Source organism: Astatotilapia calliptera, chromosome 18 (genome assembly GCF_900246225.1).
Source record: "Astatotilapia calliptera chromosome 18, fAstCal1.2, whole genome shotgun sequence".
Classification (NCBI taxonomy): Eukaryota; Metazoa; Chordata; class Actinopteri; order Cichliformes; family Cichlidae; genus Astatotilapia; species Astatotilapia calliptera.
In genome coordinates, this window is record NC_039319.1 from 22,121,070 (window position 1) to 22,141,620 (window position 20,551).

Sequence of the window (20,551 nt, forward strand, 5' to 3'; positions counted from 1 at the left end):
TAATTTGCATCATATTTGCTATATTTTATTATTTTTTTGCAATCTATTCCTTAAAAATGTAGTGTGCTCTTTGTTTTGGTTTTTCCAGGGGGAAAACTGATGGTGTAGTAGTCTCAAAAGATCTAAAAACTGTATGTAACTGTGGTGGGGGTGTGGTCTTTGGCCTGCTGCAGAGGAGGGGTGGCGCAGTGAGCTCACAGGGCAGCACGGAGGCGGGGAGGGAACAGGTGTACAGGACTGTTTAATGAGGGAGACCTGTCTTATGTCTTTGGCAGTGAGAAGGAGCACTCACTGGGAGTGACGGAGTGGCTGCATCCGAAGCTGGTGCCGGAAACCGCTGGAGGAAAAGCTTGTAACTGTGCTTTTCAATAAAGCACAGTTACAAGCATAACCCAGACCTGTGTGTATGTGGGTCCTGTGTCACAGTAGCAAATATGATACACGAGGCATTAAGGGGTTAAACATTATGAACAACTGTTAAATAATTGCTTTATGATCTGTCACTGCAATAGGTAATATTTAGGAGTGGGAATCAGACAGTACATACAGTAACAGATACATCATAACTGTTACGTCCCTCTGCAGCTTTTAATCGTCTCAGTGTTTTCAGCTGGTGCTAATTGGCCACACCTAGTCAGGTGTGGATAAAAGCATACCTGAGGCAAGCTTCCCAGGGAGCTCACTAGTCTTTGCCTTGGTGGCACCAGCAATTTTAGCCAACCTGATAGTCCATTTTAAGATAAACCTCTTTTTACCTACACTCTGGTATTCGTCTCCTTTTTTATGTTGCGGCTTTTGAGCCGGGTCGTAACATAAGTGGGGGCTCGTCCGGGATATTTGAACATTTTAATGGAGACTGAATGTCAGTTTGTTTTGCTTTTAAGTGGGTGAGTGATGGTGTTCACTGTAATTGAGCAAACTCCCTTTAGTTAGTGTGTTTCAGCTGGGTGGCTGTGCTGCCCTTCCATCGAAGCACTTGTTTGTTGTTTTGCTTTATTGTTTTAGTTTATTGTGTTTGGTGGCTATCCTGGGTGGGGGTACGCTTCAGGGTTTGGTGGGAGACTGTACCCCGGTCTGCTGCCTATCCTTGAGTTTGCGTTTAAAGGTGCCTCGAGCCCGGTACACCACTGAAGACTAGACAGGTAAAGTTTTATTGTTTTTTAGCATTTTAGGATGGGAGTTGCACATAGTAAATCAGTGGCACCAAACTTGGTAGGAGGTTTGAGACCATTCTTGATTATGGTCTGTAGCTGAGGCAGGTAGGCTGTTTTTAAGTTGGCATTGTGTGCACACCCTGTGTGTGCATATGTCAGTGTGGATGGATGCTAATGAGATCCTTGTGAGGTGAGTGTTTTGTGCTGTGACCTTTAGTGTTGTGGGGAATATGGCTATTTTGTTGGATCACTTGTGAGTGTTGTTGGCCAGGTGATGGCAATAACACTGTGGGGTGCTGAGCCACCCTTGATGTGATCATTGTGTGGCCATAGCTCTCCATTTTGTGGTTGGTCACTAGTGTGCTTGATTTACTGAACTTTGTGGATTAAAGTAACTTGTTGTGGTATAGGGCCACTGTATGTGACTGTTTGTGTGGTGGAGACAACAGATCACTTGTGATTATTTGTTGCTACTTTTGGTTTTGTGTTGTAGCAGATCAGGTAATCATTTTGGGTTTGACTGTTGTGCTCCTTTGTGTTGGTCACATGTTACTTTTTGTCTGTTCAGTGTGGCAACTTCAAATCCTCATGCCCATCCATGCTTAGAGATGCCAACTATAACGTGAACACTGTGCTTCTGTTAGCTTTAACTTTTATTCCAGGTTTGTGGGTCAAGGAACTGAAGGCTTCAGAGGGGCTTTTAATAAATTTAAGGGTCCTAGAGGAACCCTTTTAAGGGAGGAGGTGTTATGTCCCTCTGCAGCTTTTAATCGTCTGTGTTTTCAGCTGGTGCTAATTGGCCACACCTAGTCAGGTGTGGATAAAAGCATACCTGAGGCAAGCTTCCCAGGGAGCTCACTAGTCTTTGCCTTGGTGGCACCAGCAATTTTAGCCAACCTGATAGTCCATTTTAAGATAAACCTCTTTTTACCTACACTCTGGTATTCGTCTCCTTTTTTATGTTGCGGCTTTTGAGCCGGGTCGTAACAATAACACAATGCTATCATGAGATGTACACCAATGAAAAAGATCTCTACCATGATACAGTGTTTTGGCAATGTACAACATACTGCAGGACAATAATCTAACACATCAGTGAGTTTATATAAATTAGGAAGCAGCTGTTTCAAGCAGAGCCTTGCATATTTCTGGCTCTTTGTAATGCTTTTTAATACAACAGAATGAATGAAGTTAATGTGAAAGTAGGGCGTGAACAGTTCCTCAGTATGCCAAAGCATTCCTGTTTCAAATTTTCTTTCACTTCTACACAGATTTGAGTTTGTGTGTGTCTTTAGTCAGCAGTGTACATCAGTGTCTCAGCTTCACAAATTAAAGTTCATGTAATCTGCTTTGCCTCATTTTGGTTATTTCTCTATACTGTTGCATCTTCAACACATCATAACATCTGTAAAAATATTGCAAACCATCTTAGATGGTCTAAACTTTAGACCATCTAAGATGGCTATATTGTTGCTAAGCTTAGTCCAAAGAGTAACAACATACCATTTAGTTGCCATTTTGAAATTCTGCAGAAAATTAGTCACTGACACCCTGTTTGTTGCCCTGAGCTGGCTGTATGTCAGTGGTTTCCTTTCTACATTAATAAATCCCTGCGGTATTTCATGTGTGCTAGCACAGCTGCACTGACCTCACTGACACAGAATCAGACAGAAACCCTTTTCACCAAACACAGACCTAAAAAGGCTCTAAAATGCTAATTAGTACATGTATTTAATGGAGTTTCTTCATGAGTGATGTGAGAAGGAAAGCTTTGATTTCAATTTTCTTCAATAAAAATGTAACATTTTTGCTTTTTTATACATGATTTGATTTTTGGAAGGTTTTCTTGTACAGTAACACCCTCTTAACATTGCACAGGTAATCGCCAACATTGTTAAATGTTCTTTAGTTCAGCAGTCCCCAACCTTTTTTGCGCCACGGACCGGTTTATGTCCGACAATATTTTCACGGACCGGCCTTTAAGGTGTTGCGGATAAATACAGAGGTTGGGGACCGCTGCTTTAGGTTACAAAGAGGTGTACAAGTTCGAGTTCATATTACATTGCTTACATTGCCACACTAACAGCACCACCATCTTTCTGACCTAGGGTAGACTGAAGCATCAAATGGTCACTGGAGCATGTTAAGTAGGGACCAATGGGCCAGAAAAGCAAAAAAAAAAAAAAAAAAAGATTTGTGCAACTTTGTTTATCAGCAAAGAATACAAAATCCAGCTAAGATTCATTTTCCAATTGCACATTAAATTATATATCTTTCTATTTCATTCTTATTTATAACCTAAACTATGTTTAAATTAGAAAACACAGCTATGATTCAACAGGCTATCAGTGTGTAAGCTAACAGCAGCATAAAAAAACATTCACAATTTATTTATTCAGATCACAACATTTTAGATTTGGATGCAAACATTTAGATCTCTTTATATGTCGTAAATGTCAGTCAAATATTTTGGGTACCTTGCATCTTGACCTCTGCTGGTTTTCTTTCCTTCTCCTCACAGATATCTTCAAGTGCCAGCGCCCTCCCATGGATAGCTTGGAAAAATGCAACAATTCCTTATATTCCTTAAACACTCTGTATGATTGGTAGGTCTAACCCTTGTAAATATACAGAGTCTCCATATATCCATGAGGATGTTAACTCTTTAGTTTAATGTTAGTATCACCTTATTTAAAGAAGTCTTTCTCTTTTTGTGAAAGAATGACTGCTCTCACATCTCCCTGATGCCAGGTGTGGGATTTTGTGACCTGCTGTAGTGATGTTACCACTTCATAACATTTATTCATATCTTCTCCAACCATGACTGCACAACAGCCATGACACAACAGAGCTAAATATAACTCCTCCTTTGCTCTTCCAGAAGAATGGATGACCTTAAACCATATAGGTTAAAGTGGGATGATGTAACATTTCCAGCATCACTGCTCGAGTGCTGATTTAAGTATAACCTCACATATACTCTTAAATGCCATGACACCGACACAGGGAAATGTATTTCTGCAGTGTGGTTGCAGAAATGAGTACATCGGCACTGAGCGCACAGAGAGACGCTCACCTCAAAAACCTAACAGTAGAAAGCTTCCGTGCTAGAAAGTGAGAGGAATTCACCATAACATATGCAGTTATATTAAACACCTTATTTCCACATCATTTTCCAGATTCTTTTGAGTTTAATAAAGTACTTATATATTTCACCAGCTTCTTTGTCACTTAATGATGGAAATAAAACTATGTGAAGGAGTCAACAAATCACTTCTTTTAATTAAAAATTAAAAGAAACAAAGAGGAATCACATCATATCCACTTGCCATAGTTGTTAAGATGGTGTTCTAAGATCTTCATGTTGTAGCTACAGGTATTTTCCATATAATTTTCATTATGAAAATAAATTATAATGATCGTTACAGACCACATTCAACTGCAGTGGAAAATGCCTTAACACCCTCAGACCACCGTTGATGAGAGTGGAGAAACAAAGTGCAACACTGGTGAGCTATTGTGGGAGGAAATTGTTCTACTACTTTCCAGCCGTGTGCGTATCTGTGGGTGCTTCACACCTTGCTGCAAGCGGAATAACTGAATGCTGAATGTGTCGGTGGTCTTTAAAAGGGCTTGCAGAGCAGTGCAAAAGTCAAATCTGTTTCAGCTACGGCCACACGATGAAGGGACTTACAATTATCTCGCTTTTGCTTGTCGCTATCATGGTATCTACAGCCGCTGCCCAAGGTAATGCATGGATTCTTCTATGGATGAATATCGAGTTCGTTTTTGCACGATTTCATGTTAGATTTGGATCATGCCGATGATAACACTGTAATCTTTTATCTTTATTTCAAGGTGGGATTTCAAGTTGTTGTCAGAGAACCTCGAACACCCAAATCCATCGAGACCTGCTGAAGAGTTACTACATCCAGCAGCCGCCGTCGTGTTCTATACCTGCAGTGGTGTAAGTCAGAAAAATGATCCAATATTAAAGTATCTTTAAGTTTTTCAAATGTTGAGCCCAAATTGTTCATGTATATTCTTCCCTTGCTGACTGTTAATTTTCTCTCTTTGTGATTTTCAACAGATTCACCACAATTAGTGGCAGGAGAATCTGCTCGGACAGTTTGAAAACATGGACGCAGACCAGCATGGCCTATCTCGATGGAAAAAACTGGCAAAAACGAAATATTACGGCAAAGAAATAGTGACACAAAATCTACGTTCACCCAAAATTGACATTACTATTTAAACTACAGATTTTGCCACGGACCTTGAATATTTGCTTATTTTTCTACCTTATCTAACTTTCGTGAAGTTAATATGACATTGAATGTCTTCATTGGATTTCTGCATGTAAATATGTAAATATAATGTTATTGTGTATGTCCATATATTGGAAATGATATGGATTGAGATTGGGTAATAAAAGGTGTCACACTGTAATGGCTATATTGTGGTGACTGTATTTTTTTTTTAAGATTACTATTGCATCTAGGTGCGTCCAGCGAGAAAAGCTTATATCTTGAGCATTTCTTCACCTCTTTATCTGATGTTTCTAAATGTCTCATCTTCATGAGAATATGATAAAACCAAAACGTTCCTTTAGTAAGATGGCTAAGTCGATGAGGAATGTCATCCTCAGCACTGATGTTAGAGAGTTTTAAAACGGAGAAGCGATCCAAAATACATCCCACATCTAAAAGATCTGCCAGGTCTAAAACATTTATAGTTCAAGGCCTTTACTAAAATAGAGACAGAAACCATGCTAGAAGGTTTCTAAACGTGATTTAAAATGCTGCTTAAGTAAAGGTAAGTGTGATGTCCAATGGCTTAGTAGGCTTTATCATACATTTACTAAATAGATTGTCAATGATGGAATAATAGATGATAAAATTTTTACTGTTAACATGGTTGGGGAAGTTTTAAATAAATTCTAACGGAAGGAGGCTTTGTGAAGTTGAGTCTTTGCAAACCACAAGACTCAATCTTCAACACAAGACCAAAGTGAAGATGTTCGGCCACGATGTGCAACGGGATGTTTGGCAAAAACCAAACTCAGCGCATGAACAGAAACACCTCATACCATCTGTCAAGTACAGGGGGAGGAGGGAGGATGGTTTGGGCTTGCTTTGCAGCCACAGCACCTGGGCACCTTGCAGTCACTGAGTCAACCATGAACTCCTGTGTAAACCAAAGTATTCTCAAGTCAAATGTGAGACCATCTGTCCGACAGCTAAAGCTCTGCCGAAATTTGGTCAGGTATCAGTACAACGATCCCAAGCATAGGCCCAAATGTACAAGGAATGGCTAAAAGAAGAAAGGAATCAAAGAGTTGCAGTGGCCTAGTGAAGGTCCGGACCTCAACCTGACCAAAATACTGTGGTGGGATAATTGTGCATAACTGAATACCCACAAACCTCACTGAACTGTAAAGAAGAGTGGTCCAGGATGATGTGACAGACTGGAAGTACAGAAAATGATCACCTTAAGTTATTGCTGTCAAGGGTGGCTCTGCAAGCCATAATAATGAGATGCACTTTGTGTTGTCCAAGTTTCTGTTAAACGAATAAGGACACAGTGTAACATGTCATGTGTTGTTGTTCGTCTGAGGCTGTATTTACCTAAAGTTAAGGCCTGCTTAGGACCAGACAATTTTTAAATGTTCTGATACAGAAAACTTTAGAACTGATCACTGCAGTGCTTTCTATTTTACGATGACTGTACACAGATTGAAACATAATTCACACAACTAAGCATGGACAGGCCCAAATGCTCCTTGTCCATCCTCAAGTCTGCACTGTTTAGGGACTGCAGACAGGAAGGATTCAGAGTAAAGACTTAGTAAATGTATTAAATGAGTGTCTCTTTTGGAAGAATTCAAATAAATAAAAATGAAGGTTTTCAGTGTGTTTCTCAATATGAAAGCAAGAGTGGGCATTGTCCAGCCAATGGTTTTCAATTTAGGCATATCGACCAACAAACTGACCAGATGACCTGCCAACTAGTGTAGTAGTGAGCTAATGTTTCTAATATTTTAACTATCCTGTGATATGCAGTCATAGATAACTAGTGTAATATGTAATTTTCAAAATGACGGGGATTTAAACACATAAAAATAGACATAAGTACATGTTGTCTCTAAAGCCACTTTCATAAATCATAATTAAAACCGCAAGCAAAACATCAAAACAGACACATTTTTGTTGATCAAAAGTCTGAATCTTCTCACGATCTTGGCTGAGTCATTTGCATTGACAGCTTAATCATTTTTGCTTCTTTAGTGGTCACCGTGTTCCATGTCCCTTACTAAGACGTGGTGGGCTTCAGGCAGACCAGGTGGAAGTTTTAGGGGCTTTACTTTGCATGTTTCCTCCATTCCGGTGTTCTAACACAATGATGTGTGATTAAAAAAAAAAAAAAAAAGCTATTAAAAACCACGTTTACTATGTGTGGGTAGAAAGAGAAAGTACAGCTCTGTCTCAGTGTGCTAGAGCTGGGGGAGGTCTGAGGGGCTGAGAGCGTTTGAGGTCGATGAGACATTTTACTCGCGCTAAAGAGTAATGGGTTTTTCCCAGCCCTGAACCCACCTTAGTGGTCCGCCATGGTTGCTATTTGCATGACAGAGCTGTTAAACATTTAAGCAAAAACCCTAAACTACAAATTAAACCGTAGTTAAACAAAAGTGTGGCGTAAACATTGCAAAAAAAACACTGGCGCTAAGGCTTTTCTTTCAGTTGTCACATTCATGTGCCGTCGAGTCAAAAGTACTGCGCACGGTTCAGTTTACAATAGGTTTCAGAAGAATCTCTGTGAAGTTTTATTTACTTTGTACTGTATTGCATTATTTTTCACACTTTTTCATAAAACTGCAAATGCTTGTGTGGGTGCATGCATGTGCCGTATGAAGGTGACAATGAATAACTTCCTATGCCTCAGCGACCAAATTATACTCACGTTGCACGGAGCCACACTTTCCTCTGTGCGGGTCTACCACAAAATGCATATGTAGGGCCGAATACTAGAGGATATGTGGCAATATATACTATTGCAGGCAAAAAGACGTAAGATTATATGAAGAAAATAGTCCTACCTTTTACCTCGGCCAACTTATTTTATCAGTTTTAATAACAAATGCAGGTCAAAAGTTAATTTTTGCATCGACACGATTCCTGAGTCGCCTTTTGACCCCAACTCTATGAACAACTTCCTGAAATGCTTTTTAACCTACATTAGGTGCTAAAGTCTTAGGCCAGATCAATGCTGCTGTAAATGTGAAATCAATTTAGGATTCATTCCCCCAAAGATTTCACCTTTTATCAATGGATTTGATTCAATCCTTTCTAATGCCTCATTACATGCTTTGTGGAGGTAGATGACAAATGCAGGAATGACTCAAAACCGCAGGCTGTAGGACCAAAACAGTGAGTTAAAAGATGCTGAAATCTGTCATTTATTTATATCCACATTCATCTCTCATCTGTCACCTAGCACACAGTATTTTTTTTCTATTGTTAAGGCAAAAGTATGACAAAGTATTCAAGTATTCCTATAAATACACCTTGTACATATTTGTCTGTGTCAGCTATTTCATGTTGCACGGACTACTGAAACATGCCTAATGTTCTTAGAAGAGAGGAAATAGCCCCTATATTAGCCTTCTGCTAAATTAGACCCCGTAAGCGTAAACTCATCCCACCTGCTCAAGTGTACTCAGGATGTGGTGGTTAGCGTGGTATCACAGGCCCCCAGTTTCAGAGAAAACCAAACTCGACCCTGAAACATAAATGCAAAAATATTGCAGGAATATGACCTATATTAAAAAACAATTGCCCCAGCACAATTAAACTTTTAAAACCTTTATGCTCATGCTGAAAGCAACAACACCTACTCTGAATTTTCTATCTCATTTTGTTCTTACTCATGGAAAAAACTAGTCTTCCATTAACAAACAGTCATTAGGGGAAAAAGTTACATGTTAACATATAATATACAACTAATATAATTCCTATTTACATCTTATAATATGTACTTGTATTTTGGGTTTCTGTGCACCACAAGGTGTTTTTGTGGCATTTTATGTGCGTCACAAATAAAGAAAAAAACCCATACAGATTGCGAAATTGATAATTCTCAAATGCAATTACTATCTATAACATTAGCTTATCTAGAATTTTTGAATGTACGTGAGTAGCAAATGTCACCAGTTATCATGGTGATCAGTCAGAGATGTGTCTGTTCTTCTGCACACCCATAACAAGTAGACTGTTTGCATGAACCTGACTTGTGCATTAAAATAGAAAGGAAAAACACTGCAGCTTTTACACCCTGATACTAACACGGTACGTGAGCCTCTCTGCTATTTTAGGCGAAAGTCAGCTTTATATCAGAACAAGCTGTTAAGCCAGACCATGTGATGTCCAGTTTTCTTTAAAATTACCATGCAATCTCCATAATGGAAATATATAACGTCATTGCATATTAATTTTAGAACTACAGTGAAAGGATAGCAACAACTTCACCTACTTCCAAGGTGCATGGAGAGGATGAGAAACTAACAATGCAGGCACTCCAGCAACACTTAAAGGTTGCTGAGGGAACAACTTTATTAACTGACCAATGCGTCATCAGGGTATTCCTCACCATCCTGACCCATCATGACCCTGATGAAGGCCACAAGCTGAAACGCATTGGTCAGTTAATAAAAATGTTCCTCTTTACCTATAACTACAGTAAAAGAAATATCAGTTATAATTTTAGGTTTTACACTGCACTTTGGCAGTTATGAAGGTGAGGCAACTGAGTTAGCTTAAGTGATTAGGACAGCGATTAGCAGCATAGTTTTGAGTGGTACTACTCTAAGCATGTTGTCGTTTGATTGGTTGAGCAGCATGTTGGAGGATACAGAGACGTGCTAGCTGGTTTAACATCTGGTTAGTTGGTTGTTAATTGTTAGCACACTGCACTGTTGGGTGATGTTATTATCTGGCAAAATTATAGCAACAAGTGAAAAGAAAAGTGAAGAGACTCCTTAGTAGAGCTGCTTTGAGGGTATTGGCAAAGGCAAAGTGATAAAGATCAAAACCACACATACCACCTTCCCTTAACCCCTAGACTGGCATTGAAACTATCACTCAACTTTTAGTACAGGTTATTGGTGCAAGGTTTGTTTGACAGCTGGCACAAGTCTGTTTACCATGCCCTAATGATGTAAATGATGCACATCTCCAGATTGCTATCAGTGTTTAGCTGCATTTCTATATTGGCTTCCTTCCTGCACATTGGTTATTTCCATTTTTGTACAAAAACAGTGAGACTTAGTAAGAACAAGAGTTCCCAGGAACATTCCTCACCCACATTTTTCATATTTTACAACAAACGCAACATTTGCTTAAAAGTAACTTTAATTGATTGTGGGAAAGCTTCAAATATATACTTTTTTTAAAACAAACATATTTATGACAATGAAACATGACAAACTGACATTTATATTTATATATATTTATATATTATATTATACTATGTAGCTATAGTATTCCTTTTTTTAACTTTAATGATGAAATATAGCAAGAGCGGTAAAGCTAAGTAGAGTGGCACTGATTTTAGTAAGCTTTAATTTGGGGGGGATTTCTCAGACACATTTTCACTGCTCCTTGTTCCTCCATCCTGCGTGTCCTCTCCCAAAGTGACATTCTTTTGAGGGATCTTTTCTGATGTTGGGGGTGCAGTGGATGTTGCTGGTGTGGATGTTGCTGGAGTGGATCCTGTTGGGGTCATGTCACTTGTGAATCCCTTTTGCGAATTCTCCCTGTCCACCTTCTCAATTGCTTTTCTTGTCCAGTCAGCGTCTGGTTTGGCACAGATTGTCTTTCCAAGCACGGTCCGTAACCTGCAATTTTTGGTTGGCTATTAATGGCATTGTAATACATTTCTAACATTATTTGTATATACTGGTAGGTGCAAACAGATTTAGAGGCCTCACAGCAAGCCTGCATGTTCTCTCATGTTGTGGGTCCTGGGTCTAGATAGGTGGTTGGCACCTATCTAGACCCAGGACACTCTTACAAAAGAGAGTCTTGATTCTCAAATGCTTCACTTCTTGCTTTTAAAAGTTAATAAAAAAAATATTTTCACCTCTGTTGCAGCTAGTGGCATGCAATTAGCTTGTATTGAACATCTCCATTCTCAGTACACAGTAAATTTGCTTATCAAATATTTTCCCCTGCAGCATCTCTTTACAGAGTGGTTTCTGAAACTCGAAGGCCTTCCTGTGAACATGTTTTCAAAGAATTTCCTCCAGTACAAAGAGGTTTCAGTGAGAACTGCTGACAGGTTTTTGGATCGTTAGGAATGACATGACTACTAAAGTCCCAACTGGCCAATTTAATTGGTATAGTGGTGAAAATCAAAGACAGACACTGTATTTGAATAGTCAAACATGTAGAACCAAACTTCTCAGAATGACTGGATATCACCACAGGAAAATGTGTTTTTATATTATAGGTCATTTATTTGTCATTTTAATGTTATTTTAAAATAGTTGGATGGAGTGTATAAACTTTATTAAATTATATCTATTCCTTTTTTTAAGCGGTGAAGACAGTGAGGTTAAAGTCTGTCCCAGCTGACTAAATGGAAAGCACAGTGTCAGATGTCAGCTGATCATCCCAGAGTTAACACAGAAAGAGACTGGCATCCATTCCCTCTCACATCTGCACTTACTGTAAGTTTATAGTCATTTTTAATTGAACAAGTATGGTTTTCAAAGCAATGTGGAATATAAAAAAACTCAACACAGTGCCAGCCAGGAGTTTACAACCAAGAACCTTTTTGTGCCCACCTCTGTGTCACTGCCCGTTATCTATGTATTTTCAAATACAGTTTGAAGATAATAATGAAGCATCTCTTTGGAAAGGGGAAGCAAACACCTAGAAAGACCCCAGCTGGCCAACAGCTTTGAACCCAGAACCTTCATGCTACATGTGTTTATATTCATAAAATACAAGTTAAAATGCAGTGTGAGGTTTTTTATTGAACACTTACTGTACTGCTTTGATGCGACAAGTATCTTCAGTCTGAATGGAGTAATTCACAATTCGGTCAAGTGAGACTCTGGTTTTGGACCACACGACACAACAACTGCGTATGCTTATAGGGGCTGAAAATGTCACACACAGAAAAAGTCGCATTAATTTTATCCGTTAAAAACAGTCAAGCTATAAAGTAAATGAAAAATTATTTCTTCCTTGCAGTACTCACTTGTACGGACTGAGCTCATCCAGGTAGTGAAACAGAGAAAAGCGGCTAAAACCAGGCTGGGCTGCATCTTTAGTATTCCGCTTTAGGTTTGTTCTTCAGAAGCTGAGCCTCAAAGCTGTCGGCACAAACCTTCACAGCCTGTTAAATAATCTCTGTGCCTCCCTGAGCTTTTATCAGAGTATCGAATCAAATGAGTCTTGCTCACATGGCAGACGCAGTGCATGCGTTCATGGTATTTCCTAGTGTGGTCTTTCTGAGCAATCAGGTTTTGATGTTGATTCTAATAAAAAAAAAAGGCCCCTTTGCGCTCGTTCTCATTTTACCAACACAATGGGGTAAAAAACCACTGAGTTCATCATTTATATTTAAACTGTTAACAATGCAACAAGTACAACAGCATCAGAAATACAAACTCATAAATAATCGTAACTATGTGCATGCACAGAAACAGATTAATCCACTTCCTTTATATTCAATCTGAAAGCCACAGGTGACCTGCATTTTAGGTGGCATGTGGCGTGGTAATTTAAACCATGGAAAGTTTTCACGGTGAGAAAGTGAGTTAAGATCAGTGAGTGATTGAATTTGAAAAGCATCAGTCTGAGAAGTTTTAGCAGACTGATACTAATGATTACATCACTAGGCAAACTGATGATGTAATCGAGTCAGTTTTTAAAATGAGAGAGATTGGATTAAATTAAAATCACTTTATTATAGTAAATAAAGAGTGAGTAGGTTCAGAAAGCAGAGTTTCCTCATTTGACAAACATTAGAGGTTAGTGTGCAGTTAAAGGTACGAGCAACGACAGCGACCAGAGTATGAATAATTCTAATTAAATCCTGTTTTAACTGATTATGACAAAAACACAATATTTGCTGGAAAGTGCTTTATTGGCAGTTAAAAGTGGGAAAACTTTAAAATACATTTTTGTACATGACAACAATATGAAAACAAAGAATGGTGATATATGGTAATATATAGAGAGATTAATGTTACTTTTATCAGGTACTGTTGATGAAATAAAGCAGGAAGAGTACAATAAAAAAGAGCAACATTTGCCGACTATGATAAGTTTGAAATGTTTTGTGATTTCTCAAACACATCGTTTCTTGTTCCCTCTCATGGCATTTTCCTCTGTCCTTTCCTTCTTCTGCACTTCGTCAGAGAGATATTTTTTGATTTTGTGGATGTTGTTGTTGTTGTGGATGTTGTTGTGGATGTTGTTGTTGTTGTGGATGTTGTTGTTGTGGATGTTGTTGGTGCGGATGCTGGTGGTGTGGATGTTGTTGATAGTGAGGATTTTGTTGTTGTAGATGTTTTAGTTGTGGATGTTGTTGTTGTGGATGTTGTTGTTGTGGATGTTGTTGTTGTGGATGTTGTTTTTGTAGATGTTGTTGGTGTGGATGTTGTTGGTGCGAATGCTGTTGGTGCGGATGCTGTTGGTGTGGATGTTGTTGTTGTAGATGTTGTTGGTGTGGATGTTGTTGGTGCGGATGCTGTTGTGGATGTTGTTGGTGTGGATGTTGTTTTTGTAGATGCTGTTGTTGTGGCTGTTGTTGGTGTGGATGTTGTTGGTGTGGATGTTGTTGTTGTGGATGTTGTTGTTGTGGATGTTGTTGTTGTGGATGTTGTTGTTGTGGATGTTGTTTTTGTGGATGTTCTTGGTGCAGATGTTGTTGGTGTGGATGTTGTTGTTGTAGATGTTGTTGTTGTGGATGTTGCTGATGTGGATGTTGTTGGTGCAGATGTTGAGAGTGAGGATGATTCTGGTGTGGATGCTGGTTTGTATGTTGTTGGTGTGGATGTTGTTGGTGTGGATGTTGTTGTTGTGGATGTTGTTGGTGTGGATGTTGTTGTTGTGGATGTTGCTGATGTGGATGTTGTTGGTGCAGATGTTGAGAGTGAGGATGATTCTGGTGTGGATGCTGGTTTGTATGTTGTTGGTGTGGATGTTGTTGGTGTGGATGTTGTTGTTGTGGATGTTGTTTTTGCGGATGTTGTTGGTGCGGATGTTGATAGTGAGGATGCTTCTGGTGTGGATGCTGGTTTGGATGTTGTTGTTGTGGATGTTGTTGGTGTGGATGTTGATAGGGAGGATGCTTCTGGTGTGGATGCTGGTGTGGATGTTGTTGGTGCGGATGTTGTTGTTGTGGATGTTGATGTGGATGTTGTTGGTGCGGATGTTGTTGGTGTGGATGTTGATAGTGAGGATGCTTCTGGTGTGGATGCTGGTTTGGATGTTGTTGTTGTGGATGTTGTTGGTGCTTTCTTCTTGTCCACCCACTCCATTGCTTTTATTGTCCAGTCAGCATTGGGATTAGCGCATATTGTCTTTCCAAGCACAGTCCGTAACCTGTAATTGTTAGTCAGTCATTAATTGCACTGAAATACAGTTTTGACATTATTTCTAAATATATTCTGGCATATTTGGTACATGTTAAGTTTAAAGAAAGAGGCTGGTTGGCTCTGTTGCCTCACTGTGTGGCGGCCCTGAGTTCAAATCTGGGCACGGTCTGTGTGGAGTTTGCATGTTCTCTCTGTGCTCTGATTTCTCCTGACTCTCAATAATATTACAAGTAATAGTCGCTTTTCTAGGCCAATGACATTCCCACAAAGAGTTTTTTGTCTAAAACGTTTCACTTCCCCTATAAAATAAAAGTTAATATTTATAGCAAAATTGTTCCCTCTCAGTTACACCTAGTGTTACGTTGTCGGAGTCCGTTCTTGGTCATCTAAGTCATGGTAGTCATAAGAACTTGAAAAGAGGGCGACTGTACTGCAGTTAAATGAAGAAGTTTCGCTTCTCATCTAAAAGGATTCTTTTTCTAACAGTTCAATATTCACTCAGTTTTTAACAAAGTTTTCCTGGACCATCTCTTTGCTTAGAGGGTTAAATTATTTATTTGTTATATCATTTATGAAGACAATTTAAAAACATTCAGGTTATCTGAATTTTATTATTTTATACCCATCCATACATTTCAGGTTTAGGAAAAGTACTCTCGCCCAAAGTCAGCCTAAGGCGAGAGGCAAAGTGGACCGTGGACAGGACGCCGGTCCATCACAGGACCACATACAGTCATTCACATGTACATTTACACCTGATGTCAATTTAGAATGACTAGTTACTCAGGCCTGTCTTTGGACTGGTGAAACATCTAGAAAAGACCCCAGCTGGCCAACAGCTTTGAACCCAGAATCTTCATGTCGCACGTGTTTTATTTTTACTAAAAACTTTTTTACTAAAATACAAGTTAAAGTACAGTGTGAGGTTTTATGAACACATACCGTACTGCTTTGATGCGACAAGTATCTTCAGACTGAATGGCATAATTCACAATTCGGTCAAGTGGGACTCTGGTTTTGGACCACGAGACACAACAGCTTTCTCCAGGTCCTGAAAAAGTCACACAGACAAAGTCACATTAATTTTTACCCTGAAGAAAGACCACACAGTGAATGAAAATCCTTTTTTTTCTTTCCTTGCAATACTCACTGGCAAAGGCCAAGCTCATCCAGGTGGTGAAGCAGAGAAGAGTGGTTACAACCAGGCTGGACTTCATCTTCAGTATTGCGCTTTGGGTTTGCTCTTCAGAAGTTGAGTCTTGATTCTGTCAGTGCAAACCTTTACAGCCTGCTAAGTAATCTTACTCCTTTCTGATCAGATAACGGAGTGTCGAATCAAAGCAGTGTTGCTCACGCAGCAGGCGTGGGGTTTATGACGTTTCCAGCTTGTGAAGTTCTCTCAGTCATTCTGAGCATTAAATTTTTGATCTCGCCTCTTATAAAACATAAGCCCCTCTGCTACTCCCCCACCCCACCCAGACCTTTCATCATGGGGGGATAGTCACTATGGCCACATAGTGGGGAAAGGAAATATTGACTTCATCTGTTACAAGCTAAAAATGACAAACAGTCCTTTCACCACAGACCTGCCCACAATGCAACACAAACAGCAGCGTATAGAAATACAAACACACATAAGCATAGTTACTTGTACACACAGAGAGATACTCATCACTTCCCTTTGTGCTCACTCTGAAAGCCACAATTGCCTCCACTGTCACTACGAGTTTGAAAAGTTTGCTAGCTTAAAGAAACATTGAATTTGAGCGTGAATTAACACTGAATGTTAATTAGGAAAGTGGGGATTTCACACAGTCAATTAGTGAATTGAATTCAGTGAGTGTTTGAATTTGATTCATTCTTATCTAAAACATCTATGAGAGAATTAAGTCACCTCTTTCATCCTGCTGTCAACCACAGAATCATACATGAAAGGGTGGTTCTCAGCTAAGCCTTCGTCATTAGCCCTTTACGCACATGCTATACCCATATAAGAGGTTACATTTATTTTTGGCCCTTTCTCGCAATTGTATGGGTGTGTAGTGACTAACATCGCAGGACCGTTAAGCTTAATTTCCTTCTTTTAAATTAACAATTAAATCGTGAAATCAGCAGTTTTAGCATGTGGAATCCTGGGAAACTGACTTTAAACATCAACCAAATCCTCACAGTCAGGAGCAGAACAGGACTCGTAATTCAACACTGGAAATGCAGAGGATTTAAGAGGACAATGATATTGTCCCCTTTGTAAACTACTATGAACTATAATCATGTCAACATATTGTTAGAACATCTGAAGATGTGTCACAGCTTGGAGTTACATTAGAATAAATTCCCACAAATAAACAAAACAAAGTTTCTGGGTATATTTCTGGGTTAAATACGTGTTTCTTTTATTTTCAGAATAAGTACAAACATGACTGGCGTCCCTCACAGCTGCTCGTGAGAGAGACTGCAGGCAGTTTTATTTCATACCAAAGTAGAACAAACCAGAAGAAAGGGTAAAAGCTGTATTGGAGAGCAGGAAGGAAGGAAGTAGCATACAGGAAAGAGTAGGCATCAATAGTGTGTGCAGGAGGCAGCACATGCCAGTCCTAGAGCATAACACCAGCATTTCACAACCAGTCATGGAGACCAATAATGAAGTTGTCTCATTTTAAAATTTAAAATGACAAAGAAATAGATGATGGGTGAAATTAAAAAAGGAAATAAGTGAGTGACTACTGTGCTGTATATAGTAGAAGAGGTCAGGGCAATGCATGCGAAGACAACAGAAAACAATGTTTACAAGACACAAAAGAGAGGCACGAATAAGAAGACAGCGTAGAATTATACCATGATGGGTTTAATTAAACAGAAGAACAGCTGATTTTGGCAAATTTGAAGTCTTTTCATGTTTTTGCCCTTTTTTCCTCTCTTTGTTTTTTCCCTGTGTTCTTTCCCCAATCTGCCAGTCTTTAAGTGTGTGTGTTTTTTAACGCTGCTGGTGTAATGTCACTTACTGTTGCTGCTGCTTAGCTAGTTAGTGGGACACAACATGTTCTTAGTCCATGGAACTACACAGCAGTGTATTTGACAAAACATAATCAGGCTCTGCCCTGTCTCCTTGTCCTTCTGAGGGATGTTTCCTGATGCTGGGGATGCAGTGGACGTTGTTGGTGTCATGTCACTTGCGAATCCCTTTTGCGAATTCTCCCTGTCCACCCACTCCATTGCTTTTCTTGTCCAGTCAGCATTGGGATTAGCGCATATTGTCTTTCCAAGCACAGTCCGTAACCTGTAATTGTTAGTCAGTCATTAATTGCACTGAAATACAGTTTTGACATTATTTGTATATACTGGTAGGTGCAAACAGATTTAGAGGCCTCACAGCAAGTCTCCATGTTCTCTCATTTTCTGTGTCCTGTGTCTAGATTGGTGCAGACCACCTATCTAGACAGAGGAACCAATCGCAAAAAAGATTCTTGATCTAAAAAGTTTCACTTCTTGCTTATGAAGGTTTTTTTTTCTCTTTTTCTCTTTTAAGTACTTCTTGTCGACCTTCTGAGTAGCTTTTTTTGTCCACACAGCGTCAGGTTGGTGAAAATTATCTTTCCAAGCACGGTCCATAACCTGCAATTGTTAGTCATTAATGACACCTGTAGTGCATTTTTGACATTATTTCTAATCAAACACAGAGATGTTCAGTTAAGTTTGAAGACACAGACCATATGGAAAAGAAATAGTAAAAACTTATAAAAGACTTGCATAAGATGTGGCCTACTTCATATAGTGAATCATATAAGGCTTATATGATTTACTCATGAAAGTGGCCACTTTCTCATTACTTTCATATATTGTTTTAGTAAGTATCCAAAACATACAAGTTTCATTTATATAATTTTTCAAGGGATCTTATATCTGTTTTCACTCTTGTATGCTTTTCATACATCACCACCTGCACTCATGTATATATCTATCTACTTAGCACTTTTAATTTTTATTTTTATGTTTATTTGAGCTTTATCTGACAGTATGTTTTGCACTAAGTACCGCAGCAATTTCCAAATGTTGTAAACCTGTTCAACATTTGGCAGTAAAACCCTTTCTGATTCTGATTTCTGATTTTGATTCTGATTCTGATTCTTATTATTTTGGATGATAATTTCTTTGATATGCTGCTTAGAGAGGGTTGTGACTCTCAAAGTGCAACCAATAACAATCGATAAGGGAATCGATAAGGAATCGAATTTGCATGTTTTCTCTGTGCTCTGCACCTATCCAAGCCCAAGGCGAAGAATCTTACTTCCTGCTTATAAATAATAATAATAATAATAATAATAATAATAATAATAATAATAACAGATCCTTCTCAATTGCATCTGATGGTAAATTTACAATTCCAGTATACAGTGAATTTGTAAACCTTTTCTGCAACATCATCCACTATAAACCAGAAACCCCTACAAATGATCTGCTGGAATTTCTGTGAACGATTTTCAAAGAATTTGCTTTATTACAAAATGGTGCAATGGAATACAGAGGTTTAAACCTGTATTTTTGCTTGCACTGAAAATTTGGTAAAAATTTTTTATAGTCGCTTATGACCCACATCTGTTTAGACAGTACCTCGCATTTTGTATGTGAATCAGTTATTTGTGATTATAGGTACACTGAAAGTCATTTGGATTTTTGCAGGTTAGAATAACTGCTTTTTGAAATTTCACATGATCTCATCGTAGTAGGCACTAGTTTGCGCTTGTGTTTTGTATTGCTGTATTTGCTCTTTTTTTGAGGTCTGCGTTGAGCAGGTGGCCTTACCTTTGAGTGGAGCATCTATCTTATGCTCCTCAGTTCTACATCTGTTGCTTTTACATTCCCAGTTCCATTTCTGAGATGTGCAAGTAACTCATTCTGTACAATAAAACCTTGTGAGTTTTTTTAATTAGTTTCTATTGGGTCTATTGGGTCATGCTATGAGTTTTCCTTTTACTTAATGGTTTTTTTTAACATTATGTAAAAAATCTGTAAATTCATAGCTTTCTGTAGAATTTGTTACTAGTGTTGGATATCTACAGGAAAATATTTTCACCAATAGATGATGGGGAGGCATTTTTATCAAGTAACATTAAAATGTGTGCAGTAGAGGGATACATTAATACCATGTGAAGCGATATGAACACTTACAAGCATTCAAGTTCACATCTAACCTTGCTGTCAATTTAGAATAATTAGTTAATCTATCAAGCATGTCTTCGGACTGGAGTAGGAAACTCCGCCCACAACAGCTGGCCAACACCTTTGAATGAAGAGCAAGTACATATTTTTCAATATAGTGTGAAGCTGTCTATAAACTTACTGTACTGCTTTGATGCGACAAGTATCTTCACTCTGAATGGCGTAACTCACAATTCGGTCAAGTGAGACTCTGGCTTTGGACCACGTGACACAACAACTTATAGGGGCTGAAAATGTCACACACAGAAAAAGTTGCATTAATTTTATCCATTAAAAACAGTCAGACCATAAAGTAAATGAAAAACTATTTCTTCCTTGCAGTACTCACTTGCACAGACTGAGCTCATCCAGGTTGTGAAACAGAGAAGAGCGGCTACAATCAAACTTGACTGCATCTTCAGTACTCTACTTTAGGCTTGTTCTTCAGAAGTCAAGCTTCAATTCTGTGAATGCAAATGGTCTGCACAGCCTAAAATTTAACAGAAAAGATAGGAACTGTTCTGTTCACCGCATGCCAACCCATAATACGACATATAGAGCTCAGAGGTAAAACCACATGTGCATGATCATA

General features: G+C 38.8%; 3 protein-coding genes across 3 annotated transcripts; 1 reads left to right on the forward strand and 2 right to left on the reverse strand.

The window, feature by feature from the left end:
* Positions 1–4,798: 4,798 nt before the first annotated feature.
* Positions 4,799–5,603, forward strand: LOC113011215 (C-C motif chemokine 18-like). Its single transcript, XM_026150656.1, has 3 exons — positions 4,799–4,901; positions 5,013–5,121; positions 5,245–5,603. Exons 1-3 carry the CDS (start codon positions 4,835–4,837, stop codon positions 5,363–5,365), a joined length of 297 nt encoding a protein of 98 aa, XP_026006441.1. The 5' UTR covers positions 4,799–4,834; the 3' UTR covers positions 5,366–5,603.
* Positions 5,604–10,685: 5,082 nt separating this feature from the next.
* On the reverse strand, positions 10,686–12,630 carry LOC113011197 (C-C motif chemokine 2-like). Its single transcript, XM_026150631.1, has 3 exons — positions 12,417–12,630; positions 12,201–12,315; positions 10,686–11,046 (listed from the first exon to the last, which is right to left on the reverse strand). Exons 1-3 carry the CDS (start codon positions 12,481–12,483, stop codon positions 10,770–10,772), a joined length of 459 nt encoding a protein of 152 aa, XP_026006416.1. The 5' UTR covers positions 12,484–12,630; the 3' UTR covers positions 10,686–10,769.
* Positions 12,631–13,055: 425 nt separating this feature from the next.
* LOC113010803 (cell wall protein DAN4-like) lies at positions 13,056–16,279 on the reverse strand. Its single transcript, XM_026150015.1, has 5 exons — positions 15,914–16,279; positions 15,706–15,814; positions 14,672–14,770; positions 13,915–14,485; positions 13,056–13,064 (listed from the first exon to the last, which is right to left on the reverse strand). The coding sequence occupies exons 1-5, from the start codon at positions 15,978–15,980 to the stop codon at positions 13,056–13,058; spliced, it is 855 nt and encodes a 284-aa protein (XP_026005800.1). The 5' UTR covers positions 15,981–16,279.
* Between the last annotated feature and the right edge of the window lie 4,272 nt (positions 16,280–20,551).

What these genes read in the sequence shown, in the direction of transcription:
- LOC113011215 (XM_026150656.1), top strand. Translation starts at nt 4,835, where the DNA reads ATGAAGGGACTTACAATTATCTCGCTTTTGCTTGTCGCTATCATGGTA. An exon ending in ATCTACAGCCGCTGCCCAAG is followed by an intron (nt 4,902 to 5,012) that starts GTAATGCATGGA and finishes CTTTATTTCAAG; the next exon opens with GTGGGATTTCAAGTTGTTGT. An exon ending in TGTTCTATACCTGCAGTGGT is followed by an intron (nt 5,122 to 5,244) that starts GTAAGTCAGAAA and finishes GATTTTCAACAG; the next exon opens with ATTCACCACAATTAGTGGCA.
- LOC113010803 (XM_026150015.1), bottom strand. Translation starts at nt 15,980, where the DNA reads ATGAAGTCCAGCCTGGTTGTAACCACTCTTCTCTGCTTCACCACCTGG. An exon ending in GATGAGCTTGGCCTTTGCCA is followed by an intron (nt 15,815 to 15,913) that starts GTGAGTATTGCA and finishes TGACTTTTTCAG; the next exon opens with GACCTGGAGAAAGCTGTTGT. An exon ending in AAGAAGAAAGCACCAACAAC is followed by an intron (nt 14,486 to 14,671) that starts ATCCACAACAAC and finishes CACACCAACAAC; the next exon opens with ATCCACAACAACAACATCCA.
- LOC113011197 (XM_026150631.1), bottom strand. Translation starts at nt 12,483, where the DNA reads ATGCAGCCCAGCCTGGTTTTAGCCGCTTTTCTCTGTTTCACTACCTGG. An exon ending in GATGAGCTCAGTCCGTACAA is followed by an intron (nt 12,316 to 12,416) that starts GTGAGTACTGCA and finishes TGACATTTTCAG; the next exon opens with CCCCTATAAGCATACGCAGT. An exon ending in TGTCGCATCAAAGCAGTACA is followed by an intron (nt 11,047 to 12,200) that starts GTAAGTGTTCAA and finishes CAAAAATTGCAG; the next exon opens with GTTACGGACCGTGCTTGGAA.